A 14242-nucleotide genomic window follows, 5' to 3' on the forward strand; every position below is an offset into this window, starting at 1 on the left:
GAAGGGTGTCCCAGATCTGGGTGGGGATTCCCTTGGGGCATGGGGCAGCCTGGGTGAGGGGCCTGTGGTGGTTTGCAGGCCGGCCACGCCCCCCGGTGAGGCCCTGGGATCTGGGATTTATTTATCTTCTATAATTGAAACTTTGTAGCCAAGGCAGGCCAGGGCTGCGGAAGCTTGGCTTCCTCCATCGCTGGGGACAACTCAAGCCTCCTGCTCTCTCCAGCTTTGTGGCTGCCGCCATTTTTGTTGGGATTTATTTATCGTCTATAATTGAAACTTTGTAGCCTTGAGTGGAGGCCTGGGCTGGCCAGGGTGTGCGGAAAGCTTGGCTTCCTCCACTGCCGGGAAACCCAAGCCTCCTGCTCGCTCAGCTGCAGCCATCTTGGTTGAGTTAATTTGCATACACGCTCCTGATTGGCTGGTGGGCATGGCTTGTGGAGTGATGGTTAATTTGCATATTACTTTTATTAGATAGGATTCCAGTGACAATACATACCACATTTTATTTATCCATTCATCAGCTGATAGACAATTGTGTTGTTTGTACTTTCTGCCTATTATGAACAATGCTTCTATAAACATTATTACATTAATGTACATGTTTTCGTGTAGACATGTTTTCAATTCTCATAGATGTATTTTCTACTCACCTAGGAGTAGAACTGCTAGGCTATTAACCTTTTGAGGAACTGTCAGACTGTTTAGAAAGTGGATGCACCATTTTACATTAATTACTACTAACATTGTAGGAAGATTTAATTTCCCCATACCCTAGTCAATAATTGGTATTAACTGTTGTTCTTATTACAGCCATTATAGTGGTTGTAGAGTGGTAACTCATTATGGTTTTGATTTGCACTTCCCTGATGGCTAAGTAATTTCATTTTACTGTAAACTCCATGTAGGTAGTGTTGTTATCTGTTTTGCTTTAAAACATATCCCCCCAGCACTTAATAGTGTATGGCACAGAGTAGGCCTTTAATTCTGTTAAATTAGTATCTTGGGGTGGTGACCACACAATACAATATGCAGATGATGTATTACAGAATTATACACCAGAAACCTATATAATGTTATTAACCAATGTCACCCCAATAAATTCAATTTAAAAAATGAATATCTAAAAACTAGTATGAATTTGGGAGTATTTCTTTTGCAGCTGTGCATTAATAGGAGTTACTGACGTATGTAGGAAGTAAAGGAAAAAATAGAAGATGACCCTGCGATTTTAGTTCATTAAAAGGAAGAATGAATTATGATGTCAAAAATAAGAGGTAGATTATATAAAAAGAACAGGTGACATAAAAAGAAAACAGTTGAAACTATAAGAATGAATGATATGGAAAAGGAAAAATATACATGTAACAAACTTGAAACATTCTTCTTGAAGAAAGAAATAGATAAAAAAAAAAGAAAAAAGAAAAAAAGAAAGAGGCATTCAGAGGACAAACAAGGAGGGAGCAGGCTTAATTTGTTAAATTACCTATAACTTAACTTAAACATAACTTTCTCAGGAATGACTTTCCTGACATTCTAGGTTAAATCCTCCTAATAAAAAATTTCATCTCACCATATTCTAACATTTACTAAAATTGTAATTATTTGTTCACACTGCCATTTCCACTAGATTGTATACCACATGCAGGCAGGGATTGGTGCTTTTAGAGATTAGTATAGTGCCAGGAATTCTGTAAATAATGATTTACCTATTTGTTGCATGAATGAGTTAATAACTAATTTAAATAAATAACAGCATCATGTATCTGTAATATGCAAATACACTGTTTAATATATTCAAAACTTATACAACACTAATTTTATTAATATATATGCACTAACAAAGTAAAACAGATTTTCCTACGGGTGACTTAGAGAAGAAAGATGACATCATCACATTATGAATATCTATGGTGACTTAGAGAAGAATGATAATATCACATTATGAATGTAACAGATATGTGTCAGCAGGAGTATTTTCAAGGTTAGTCTTCTACACTAGATAGATATACTAGAAACTTTACTGAAAATGTATTTTGGATAAGCAAACATTAAAGCAGCATATTATTTTAAGCAAAACATGTAAAATTTCTAAAAAGTAATCCTAGCAATACAGTGTCATGAGTGAGCAAAGATGTACATCAGTGATTTTCAACTTTTTTCATCTTATGGCACATTTAAACTACTGAAATTCTATGTCACACCAGAAAATGTATTTTTTACCAATCTGACAAAAAAACATAGGTGTAATTTTGATTTATTCACACTGGATGGGTACTATTGTGTTGGCTGTTGTCATTTTCTTTTTTATTTGCCCCTGACTAAACTGTCAGGTAATGCATGTTTTTAAAATTATTGTGGCACATCAGCTGAAAATCACTGATGTACGAATAGTATAATATCCACCAGTAAAAAGAAATTGGAAATATATTAAATATTTATCATCAGACAACTTTGGGATGTATATGTATACTCACACACATATACACAGAGAACAGAGAGATATTTCTAAAAATCTATACTAATAAAAGGGTAATATGCTACTTAGACCGGGAGACCGGACATCTTCCTACCGTCCAACTTCCTTCCGGACAAAGCCACAGTGGTGGGGGCAAAGGCAGAGGCAGTTAGGGGCAATCAGGCCAGCAGGGGAGGGCAATTAGGGGCCATGAGGCCAGTAGGGGAGGGCAGTTGGGAGCCATAAGGCCAGCAGGGGAGGGCAGTTGGGGGCCATGAGGCCGGCAGGGGAGGGCAGTTGGGGGCCATGAGGCCGGCAGGGGAGGGCAGTTGGGGGCCATGAGGCCGGCAGGGGAGGGCAGTTGGTGGCCATCAGGCTGGCAGGGGAGCGGTTAGGCGGCAACCAAGCCTGTAGGCAGGCAAGTGGTTAGGAGCCAGCGGTCCTAGATTGTGAGAGGGATGTCCGACTGCCGGTTTAGGCCCCATCCCTCCCAGTCGGACATCCCCCGAGGGGTCCCAGATTGGAGAGGGTGCAGTCCGGGCTGAGGGACCCCCTCACCCTGGGCACGAATTTCGTAATATAAAAAGCAGGTTATAAACTAGAAAATTAAGTACAATTATAGAAAACTATGTTAGATAGAGATGGATAAAATGAATTTACCAAAGTTTTAAATGGGGCTACCTCCAGGCCTGAAAATTTGGATAGCATTTAATTTCTTTTTTTATATTTCTCTTTGATGCTTTAAATATTTTTCTTAATTTTTTTTAGCTAAAATACATATAGAACAATAAACAAATGTGAAAATAAGTCATGTTTGAAAATAAAATGAAGATGGGAAAAGACAAAAAGGTAGAAGGCATTAAAGGCTTAAGAAGTACTTAAGGCACTTTCATGTACAACATCTATACTATCTATACTAATAAAAGGGTAATATGCTAATTAGACAGGATAGACTGGATATCTTCTGGACGTCCTACCCGACAAAGCTGCAGCTGCGAGAGCCGAGGCAAGCTGCCACAGCTGGGAGGACCCATCACAGAGCCCCAGCTGGGTGGGCAGGGCCTCCCTCTGCGCAGCATTGATCACAGAGCCCTGGCAGGGTGGGCAGGGCCTCCATCACAGAGCCTCCGCAGAGTGGGCAGGGGCCTCCCTCTGCTCTGCTAATGATCCCAAAGCCCCAGCAGGGTGGGCAGGGATCAGTGGCGGAGCCCAGGCTGGGTAGGAAGGGCCTCCCTCTGCTCTGCGATTGATACCAGAGCTCCGGCAGCGTGGGCAGGGCCTCCCTGTGAGCAGGGATCAATGGTGGAGCCCAGGCTGGGTGGTCCCAGACTGTGAGAGGGCGCAGGCCAGGCTTAGGGAACACCCTCCCCACCCACCCCCAGTGCACGAATTTTGTGCACTGGACCTCTAGTAAGATAAATAAAAACACTGAGAAGATCAGAAATTTAAAGACATTTTACTGTAAAAAAATTATGGTTGGAAGAGTTAAATAGCAGTAGCTATTTTCAAAGAAAAAAACCTTGAATATGAGGCAAAGTATTTATGCAGATTATTCCATGTCTTGGAAAGGATATAGAAATTGCTGAAAAAGTCATGTTTTAATCTTTTTAAGAAAAACTGTACAAATTAGGGAAAACAATAGCTCTTAATAAAATACAGTCTTATGATCTGGCAAAAGCAGCATTACATTCTTTTGTGGGAAATACAACATCCACAAAAAAAGATCATGTTCAAATCACAAGCTATAATCTTGAGTTATTTCATGTAAAATCTAGAAAACACTTGGTTAACATGAAGAAACTCTGAAGCAAACTCAAGCCCAAACAACATAAAAAGAGTTGACTAAAATTCAAGATGGCTTTTTTATGATCATGCTCCAATATTAGACAATAACACCTAATCACTGATATCCTTTATTAAACCATGATTACCCATGATCTACCTATCCACCATACTTGTCTCCAAATGACTTATCATTTTCAAAATTAAAACACACACACACACACACACACACACACACACACACACACACACACAAACCCTAAACACTGAAAATATTCAAAAGAATGTTCTGGAGCTAAAGCTCTAATAGAAAGCTTCCAGAAATGTTCCAAGCAAAAGTATAAATATTGAAATAAGTTTATAGTCGTCTAAAATAATTTTGAAGGCAAATAAAATATATATACTTCAGTATGTTTAATACAAAAATAAAGATAATTGGTGTGTATATGTTTTAACAGTTAATCCAGGAAAATACACTTTCCTACATACTTAATTTCTAAGAGGGTATATATCAGTTCACATCTCATAAAATTTCTCCTTTGCCCTTTTCAGGTATTCAAGAAAATGACACAACTTTCTACAGCCGTATGATTTTTTGTTAAGGAACATGTTAAACAAACAAAAAAAGTAATTTCACCTCAAATATGAGTTAATAATCTAGTTAAAGTAATGCTTTTTATTCAGTGAAGCTCTCCCTGCAGAATTTCTCACTCAATGCACATAATGCATTTAAATAGATTACTAAAAAGATGACAGCTGAGGAATGCCTTAATTTCTTTCCATGGTTTCTACCGAATGTCATTTCAGAAATGCCTATATGACACATGACAATGTGGAATGTCTCCACCCATGAAAGAACATTCAAGTCGAGCAAGCACACTTAGGACAGTAGCACAGAGCTCAAATTTGTCTTTTTATGGTTACCCAGCACAACACTGAAAAGATAAACAACCAAAATACTAATAAGGTCAAGAAAATACTGGCATACAGGGATCCATAGTGAAAATGTTATTTAGAAGAAAAAAAAAGTGTGATTAAAATTGTTAGAAAACATAAATTAGTTTCTAACGCCAGTATACTAGGGATTCCTTTTATAAACAAACACCCAATAATTTGTTTAAAGAAATTAATTTTTAAAATGTTACATAAACTGAGCAAAATTCTACTTGTACTGGTAATCAGGAATATATTCCATTTCAAAAATAAATCTAAAATCCTGCCAAATTTATATAAGTATTATAAAATTAAGTTTTTGGTATACAATTTTTTAAAAATATATTTTATTGATTTTTTACAGAGAGGAAGGGAGAGGGATAGAGAGCTAGAAACATCGATGAGAGAGAAACATCGATCAGCTGCCTCCTGCACACCCTCTACTGGGGATGTGCCCGCAACCAAGGTACATGCCCCTGACCGGAATCGAACCCGGGACCCTTCAGTCCGCAGGCCGACGCTCCATCCACTGAGCCAAACCGGTTTCGGTGGTATACAATTTTTTATTAGAACATTTTCAATGTTTGTTAGCACTTATATTTACCCACACAAACTGTTATCATTTTGTTTTCTATGAACTTAGTTCTTCACAAGATTAGTCTACTTTGTGTTCAAATTTTTTAAATCAACACTTACTTTGCACCTGCTAAAAAATGCAATTACCAAAGGAATTAAAAAAAAAAAAAAGAATCAAAGCCCCTACTTGAAAGAATTAACTCTTTTGTCAGGAGATAAGATATACTAACGAAAGCAGGTAGTGTATACGGCTTTACCTAAAATTTATCTCTTTTCATTAAGACTTAAGAATGTATGTATAAGGCATTTACTGTAAATGAATGTATAAAATGCCTAAAGCAATAATATAAATTATTATTACCATAAAGGAAAATGAAGATGTTTAAAGATTAAACTTTGTTGCTATTGTAACTTCCTCTGAAACTTCCCAAAGCACTTGATCAAATATTCTGCATATAACGTCTAGTTAAACACAATATTGGCAGTCCTTAAAATTTAGGACAGATTCTGATAGTACTTACTACTGCATTTCAATTACCATAGAAAGTTCTTGTAAGTGTTGGCTAGATAAAACAAAAGTAGATGAAGAAAAAATTATATATACTATGTATTTCATTTCATTCTCTGCTGATTAATGGGGGAAACCTCCAACTACTAATCATCAACCATAATGACTGGAAGATTTAACAATATGAACTTTCTTCTTCAGACTTAAAAGAAGACATCTAACATAGTGTTAAGTTTGGGCTTTTAGAACCCAGCTCTGCCATTTATTATCTTAGTAACTTTCATCAAGAAAAAAGGGATGTTCTGAGAATTGAATGAAAAATTGGTTGCAAATGTACCTACCATAGTGTTTCACATATAACAAATCTTCAGCAAATGTTCACCAGCCAATTCCACTTCTCAATAAAAGACTGATACATCATGCTATTACATATTTAACCCCATCTTAGAATAAACACAAAATGACTGTTGGAGATTTTCGATCTTTCAAAGATTTTTATCAAAATCCCAATACTCCATCTTTTCAACATAACTGTTGAACTTTCAAAAGAAAAGTGGGGTAAAGCCCTAGTCGGTTTGGTTCAGTGGATAGAGCGTCGGCCTGCAGACTGAAGGGTCCCAGGTTCGATTCCGGCCAAGGGCACATGCCTGGGTTGCTGGCTCTATCCCCAGTGGGGGTCGTGCAGGAGGCAGCCAATCAATAATTCTCTCTCATCATTGATGTGTCTATCTCTCTCTCCCTCTCCCTTCCTCTCTGAAATCAATAAAAGAAATATATTGAAAAAAATAAAAGTGGGGTAAAATGGCAATTTTTTTGCAGGCAGAGATGCAATGAAAACAGCAACTTTGGGAAGTGCCAATAAGTAACATGTTACAGCAGTAACAAAACAATGTTGTACATCCCCTCCCAAAATAATTATATATTAAAAATCATCTAGCTAGTTTTTTTGTGTGTTTTTTTTTAAGTACAGGTACATTTCTCATGTGAACAGTGTTTTGTAAAATATGGTAACAAATGGATAATGAAAAAGTTTCTCTATTCCTTCTAGTGCTTCTACTTGGCTACACTAGAATGCTCAGTCACAGCTTGCAATCACACTGTAGCTGCAGCACATGAAAGATGGTCTTGGTTGTGACACTTCAAAATCAGACCACAAAACTGCTGCCAGGAAGCACAAAGGCAGTAACTGTAGAGAAGGCATTATAACAGCAACAGTGTGGGCACTGATGCCCTACCAACACAACCCATATATGGCTAGGGTTGTCCATTTATTTGCAGGAAGTGAGGGGCCTGTATGGGGTTAGGAGTTTTGTTTGTTTGTTTAGATACGGTTTTTAAAAAATGGATTTAGGATGATTTCAATAAAAATTTTAAGAGTCATCAGCTTAAAGTGTTATAGCTTCCTAAAGAGAATATTATGTAGAGAAAATAATTTAAACTGCATATTCTTTTAATCCCATATTTCAACATTATTTATGAGTGATCCAACAGATTATTCTAAGATCTTACTATCTCCCACCAAAAAGAAAAAAAAAAAGGGGGGGGGGACAACTATAAACTCTATATTCAGTTTTAAATAGATGTCTCATATATACCAATTACACGATTGCCTAACAAGAAACTCAGTATCAGCTGCTTCCAGTCTCTTTTCCTTCTGGTTGGAAAACACTTTAAGTAGCCCTATTAGAATACTTTTAAAAAGAGAGTTACATTTCAGATTACAGTCCAGTGAAAACGGATTGGCTGAGAAGATTAAACACTTAAGAAAAGACTGCAACAAAAGTATTCCTTTTAACTGACAAGACGGGAGTCACATATTTTTACAAAGAAGCTTCAAATGGCTTCTTTAGAAGTAAATAAAATTTGTTTAAGGGCAAAAGTATTTAATACTAAACATATTGCAAGTCTGTATTGAAAAGTATAACTTTAGAATTTTAAAATTATAATCACATAGAACATGGATGGATCTATTTCTACTTTGTATTCCTCTATAGGACCTAGTTCAGATCCTTATAAAGAAGGTAGCAAATTAATTAATGACTCAACTGAAATTTTTCTATCACTTAAACAAGATTTAAACAGGTTTAGGATTTTTTAATAGGAAGAAGGTTAATATTAAGAAATGTTAAAAATCACAAGATAATAAAAAAATATGTACAAAAGATCTACACAAAGTTATTCATTTCTTTATAAAAATACAAGTTCTACTAAGTAAAAATACAAGAACAATACTCTACTCTGGATGTGAAGGTTTTAAAGATTTACCTCATGACATACAAATTAACTTCGTATCTACTATATGAGGCAAAAAATACAATTCAATAAATTTTTAGTGAGCACCTACTATGTGCCAGCCTCTGGAAATACAAAATGTGGAGACTGGGTCCTTACAGTCATCCAGAAAAGACAAACTTACAAACACTATTCAGTAAGATCCCTTCTGGCTGGCAAGTGGGTTGAACTTTCAAGAATGAATAGGATTTTGAAAGGCAAAGAAGGATAGAAAGGATATTCTAGTGGCAGAAAAATATGACCACATGAATGGAAATAAAAAAGTAAAGAGTAAAAATTATAACACAATGGAAATATATCAGGTATAAGTTAAAGAATTTAAATCTGAATTTAAGGAATGACACAAAGTAGTATCGTTAAAAGATTAGTCAGATAGCAATATGAATACTGGATTGGACCAGGGAGAGAAGATATGGGGAAAGCAATTAGCTATTACTATACTCTAGGGATAAAAATAATAAAGGCATAAACTAGGTTGATAGTGAGAATGGCAAGGAAAATAATTGATGCAAAGGCAAGTGTGAAGAAGACCGATTAAATATATGAAGACAAGGAAATGAGGAAACAATAATTAAAATGTTTAAAAAAATTGATCTAGATGTCTAAAGCTTCCTAACAAGAATATTATGTAGAGAAAATAATTAAAACGGCACATTCTTTTAATCACATAGTGATTTAATGACATTATTAACAGAAACTGGCATCAATGAGAAGAGCAAACTTGGTGAAGAAAGAAAAGTTTAATTTCAGGTTGAAGTGATAAAAGTGGATTATAAAACTAAATTACAATGGTAAAAATCCATATTTGAATAAGATCCTTTGAAGAAATCACTAAGGTAAATGTAAATAAAGTACAGTACTCGCCATTCTATGGCAAACGGATGGACCTCTATTTTACTATATTACAACCTAGATATATTTTTAAATATAAAATCACAATATATTGAATAATAAATCAATACTTCATCATCAGTAGAAAAATGGAAATGAGGGATTGGAGCACTGAAGAAATATGAGAAATGGAAACTGACTTAGAAGCCGCTGGCACAGAGCAAGTAGATAAGATTTTAAGGTAAAAAAACAAAAGGCTATACTAAAAACTACTGGAAGAAATCGCAGTCCTGCCTTTTATGCACACCAATATTAGTAAGAATTGGCAATAAAATATTCTATAGAAAACTCTAATATTTCTCTCCTAAAATCTTTATAAAGTAAACTGAAGTATAAATCACATAAGTGTAAAACTACCAGGTAGCTATAAAATTAGAGCTGATTATCGCTCACTGTAGAAATGAAAATATACTCTAGACCTCAGTTCTAGAAAATCATATGTTTATATCATTAGTTCCATAAGTTTTCTAGCTATGGGGGAGCGGGCTATTCTAGAGACCAAGATAGCAAATTTGACAAGAAACACCGCTTTTTTTCCCCTTATAGGCATGACATATTTCTTTCTTTTTAAAATTGATTTTAGAGGAGGATGAAGGGGGGAGAGAGGGAGAGAAAGAGAGAGACACATCTATGTTAGAGAGATACATGGATCAGTTGCCTCCCGTATTTCTAGGGATGGACCTGGGAACCCAGGTATGTGCCTAACAGGGATTGAACCCATGACCTTACGCGGCAGGGGAGCAAGCTCCAACCAACTAAGCCACACTGGCCTGGGCTGCATGGCACATTTCTATACAAAAAGAAGAGCGAAAAACTGATTATCTTTTGTAACTTTTAATGAGAGCACATTTAACCAATTAAGAAACTTTTAAATATAATCTGCTTATATCAAAAAATGGAGGCAAAATATTACACTAAGAAGTATATTTGCGTGTTGTGATATCCCTAAAACTTTTCTCCTAATAGTGAAATTTAGGACACTTGATCAGAACAAGAAAAGTAAATGAATATTCCAAAACATTAACCAATAATTAATCTAGTAAAAACATTTTAAGTATTCTATGATCTTTCTAGAAGCTAAATAAAAAAAAACACAACTATTCAAGGACTATTAAACAAATCAGTGGGTCAACTTTAGGTTTTATAATTTAAGTATTTAAAACAAGCGGCAATCAAGAGATCCCTTAAAAGCTTAACATTTTCTTGTAATTCTTTTATTTAAATGAGTTTTATTTATCACCTTTCACTATCTGCAATCTGTTATCCTGAATTCCACAGGCAAACTCCTTGTGCTCACAATCACAATGGGGGAAAAGGTAGAAGAGTTAATAAAGGAGAAATGAGAGTGAAGAAAAGGTAATAAATATTTTAATGCTTGATATTTTAAAGACCTTGGCTTCACTGATTTATGTAATGTGCAGATAAATTAACAAAAAAATGTTATGCAAATGATTATGTATAAACTTGGAAACTTCTGCTTAACCGCTTGTCAGCTAAAACAAAATACCCAATAAAGACTAAACCTACATAATGCCAAACTAACCACTGAAGTCAGTTATTAGGGAAGACACTGATAAGTCTGATAATTCTTGCACCATGTCCAAATTGAGAGGAAATAAAATAAAATAAAAACTTTGAGAAATCTGTTACATGTTTTTCTCTGCCTACCTAAGCCAATAATATTAGAAAATTTACTTCACAAATTGGATTCCTCCACAACAGTAATAACTTTACATTTCTATTTGACAATTTTAATGAAACATATTGATGTAAACCATTATCCAACTGTATCCTGACCTCAGGCATACAATAACTGTCTTTCAGAATCAATTCCATATTAAAATGTGTAAATCACACTTGAAAGAAATGTGAAAAGATTCATTGCATATAATTACGTTATTATTCTTAACGCCAAACTTATTTTCACTCTCAACACCATGTTTTTAGAATTTAGAATTATGCTATGCCTTAAAATAAACTTCAGCCAAATATATATTACAGACTCTGAATTAATGAAATAGAGAAGAATTTAAAAATCTTGGTATATTTTTACGGGGTGCCACATTCTGAATTCCAGATTTGTCCTGTAATTTGTCAGTCACTTCAGTTCATCCAGTCAACTTTGTAAACAAAGGCAATAAGCCAAGTTTGATATTAGAATTCAATTAAACTTAAAGCAATGGTCATTCATTGAACAGGAAGTAAAAGGAAAAATGCCACCACACACCTCTCTGAAAAAGGCAGCAAGGTAATATACATAAAATATAAAGTCTTAACTTTCAACCTCCCCAACAAGTTTCTGTTACAGTATTAATCTAAATAAAGCTACAATCCATACAACCAAGGCAACTTTGAGACACTGTACAAGTCTTTTCAATGTAAGGAGGAAGCTTTACTGTAAAGTCGTTTTCTAGTAACTCCGGAGTTGTCCACTAAGAAAATGGAAAGAGTCTGTCTTGTCACCTATTACCATGACTAAAAATTGTTCTTTTTTATGCAGAACTCTACGCGGTTGTGTTGCTTTTGGCCTGTTAAAGGCAAAGGAACATTATCTCTGGATTGCCAATAGTTTCTCCTTATTTGGCTAACATTGAGAGATCCCAATCAGACTACTATAAAACTTTAACATGCACAAAGCATCCATTTTGAGAAAAGTTTGTGACCAGCTTCCCACCTCCACACACACACACACACACACACACACACACACACACACACACACACACAATCAGGGCCTGGTAACTGGCTGTGAAAAGAGCGCCCGGTGTTTCTTCTTCTCTTTCTAAACCCAGCGCACACCCGGGGACCCGGGGCTCCAGGATCTCTGACACCGCGGCGAACGCTTCATTCAATCCTCTCGGGTCCGGCGGCGGGAGGCATGCCCCTGTCAACGCCCCCAAACCCGTGCCCTCCCTTTCAGCCGGCGCAGATCAGCTAATTACACCCCGTGTCCCCCTCCCCAGGGACCAAGAGTAATACAGCAGAAAACAGGAAATCGTCCGCTCAGGGCTCTTGATTACTATCACCATCATCATCATCATCATCATCATCGTCGTCGTCATCATCATTTGTAATCAAGTCCTACAAAACTACAACAAACTCAACGCCCCTAAATGCCAAAGACGTCCAACTGCCCGGGGTCCCTAACGCGCGCCTGGTTGGTCCTTTCCTCCAGCATCTCCCATCTTTCCCAGAATATCACTGACATCGGGCCCCGGGCACCACCACACTACACCCACCCCTCTCGGTCTCGATCCCAAATCCCAGGAACACGCCCACAGGTGGCCCTGGGGGGCCCCCAGCCGACCACAGTCCCCTTTCCCCTCTGCCCCGGAAATCGGCCGGTTCCAACTCCACCACCAACCGGTCGGAAGGGGCCTCCAGCCCGGCGCCCTCCCGCCGCCAGTCCTCTCTTCTCTCTCCTTCCCTCCCTCCCTCCCACCCTCCCTCCCTCCTTCCACCGCGGGCAGCCGGCCCTGGCCTCGGGAGGCCCGGAGCGGAGGGGAGGCCCGGCCCCGGCGGGAGCGCGTAGGGCCCGCAGGGTCGGAGACCGGGCGGCGGGGCGCACAGACCTGGTGCAGGGCGGTGAGTCCGTCCACATTGGCGTAATTGATGTCGGCGCCGCGGTGCAGCAGCTTGAGGACCTCGTCCGTGTCGCCACTGGAACAAGCAGCCAGGAAGACGGCGCCATCGTCGAACTTCACCTTGGTCTTCTGGCGCTTCACCACGGGAGGCTCGAGGTCCGTCTCGGAGCCGATCCAGCGCTTCAGCTGCTCGTTCCGCTTCTGCTTCGCGTCCGCCATCTTCATCCCCTCTCCTGCCGCCGGGTCTTCTTATCGGGAGGAGGAAGGGGGAGGCGGCGAGGGGAGAGAGGGACGGCAGGGGGTGTGTGACTGCTTCCGTGAGTGCGGGCCAGAGGCGGGCTGGGAGCCGGGAGGCGACGCTCCAGACGTCCAGTATCCCACAGAGCACTGGGGCGGCGCGCCCGGCCGAGCGGACCTCCCTTTCTAGCCGCGAAGCCCTCCCGCCCCCGGCCGGCCACCCGTCACCGGCGGCCCGAGCAGCGTAACTTCGCGAGATCCGGGCAGGGAGGCGCCCCGCGGTCGGGACGCATGCGCACTCGCCCGCGCCGCCCGCCCCAGGAAGAGCGCTGCCGCGAACTGGCGGGGGCGGCGGCGGCGGCCACCGGAGGGAAGCGGGTGTGGTCCGGCCGCCCGGGCCGCGGGGGCTGGGACCGACCTGAAAGGGCGGGGACGGGGCCGGAAGGTTGGGCTGCCGGGCTGAGGGCTCCTGAGGTTCCGGAGGCCAACCGCCGGGCTGTCAGGGCGGCTCTGACGGGGCAGTTTTGCTTCCAGGGCTGTCACAGCTCGGCCGAGTCGTTTGCTCGGGGCGGGCGTTCCTATTGGCTGCGTTATTTGAATGGAGTGGAGGATAGGTTGTGAATTGAGTGCGTTGTGACTTCCCTCAGGAACTCGGGTGAACTCGGACATGTCGGTATTGATCAGAACTTTCTAAAAGGGGGGTCGGCAGAGCCAGGGGCGTTGGTGGTCCCGACGCCCCATCTCGGCGAGGTGACGCCTGGTGACAAGGGTTGACCTGCGGGAATTGCGCTGGCTTCCTGCCAGCCTCCGCTATAGAAACGTCTTTCCTCTTTCGCTTGTTTTTTTTGTTTTTTTTTTTTTGTTTGTTTTTTACTTTATTTTTTTTTCTCTTACACGTATTTTGGGTCCTCTTTCTTCCCTTTCCTTCAAGGCTTGAAGCCTGTCGTCCGGTGTTGCCCACGAGCTTAGCTCAGCTCTGTTACT

General features: G+C 39.6%; 1 protein-coding gene across 3 annotated transcripts in view; it reads right to left on the reverse strand.

Annotated features, from left to right (window-relative positions):
• PPP1R12A (protein phosphatase 1 regulatory subunit 12A) overlaps nucleotides 1–13791 on the reverse strand; it is a 153019-nt gene extending 139228 nt beyond the window's left edge. The window contains exon 1 of one of the 3 annotated variants that reach the window (XM_079775925.1): nucleotides 13010–13790. In XM_079775925.1, coding sequence (XP_079632051.1) covers nucleotides 13010–13246 — 237 coding nt within the window. In that variant the 5' untranslated portion in view covers nucleotides 13247–13790. Of the gene's footprint in view, nucleotides 1–13009 lie in introns of all 3 variants that reach the window. The other 2 variants (XM_079775926.1, XM_079775927.1) reach the window with 2 other exon arrangements.
• Nucleotides 13792–14242: the final 451 nt, after the last annotated feature.

This window comes from Cnephaeus nilssonii (assembly GCF_951640355.1).
Source record: "Cnephaeus nilssonii genome assembly, chromosome: 6".
Classification (NCBI taxonomy): domain Eukaryota; kingdom Metazoa; phylum Chordata; class Mammalia; order Chiroptera; family Vespertilionidae; genus Cnephaeus; species Cnephaeus nilssonii.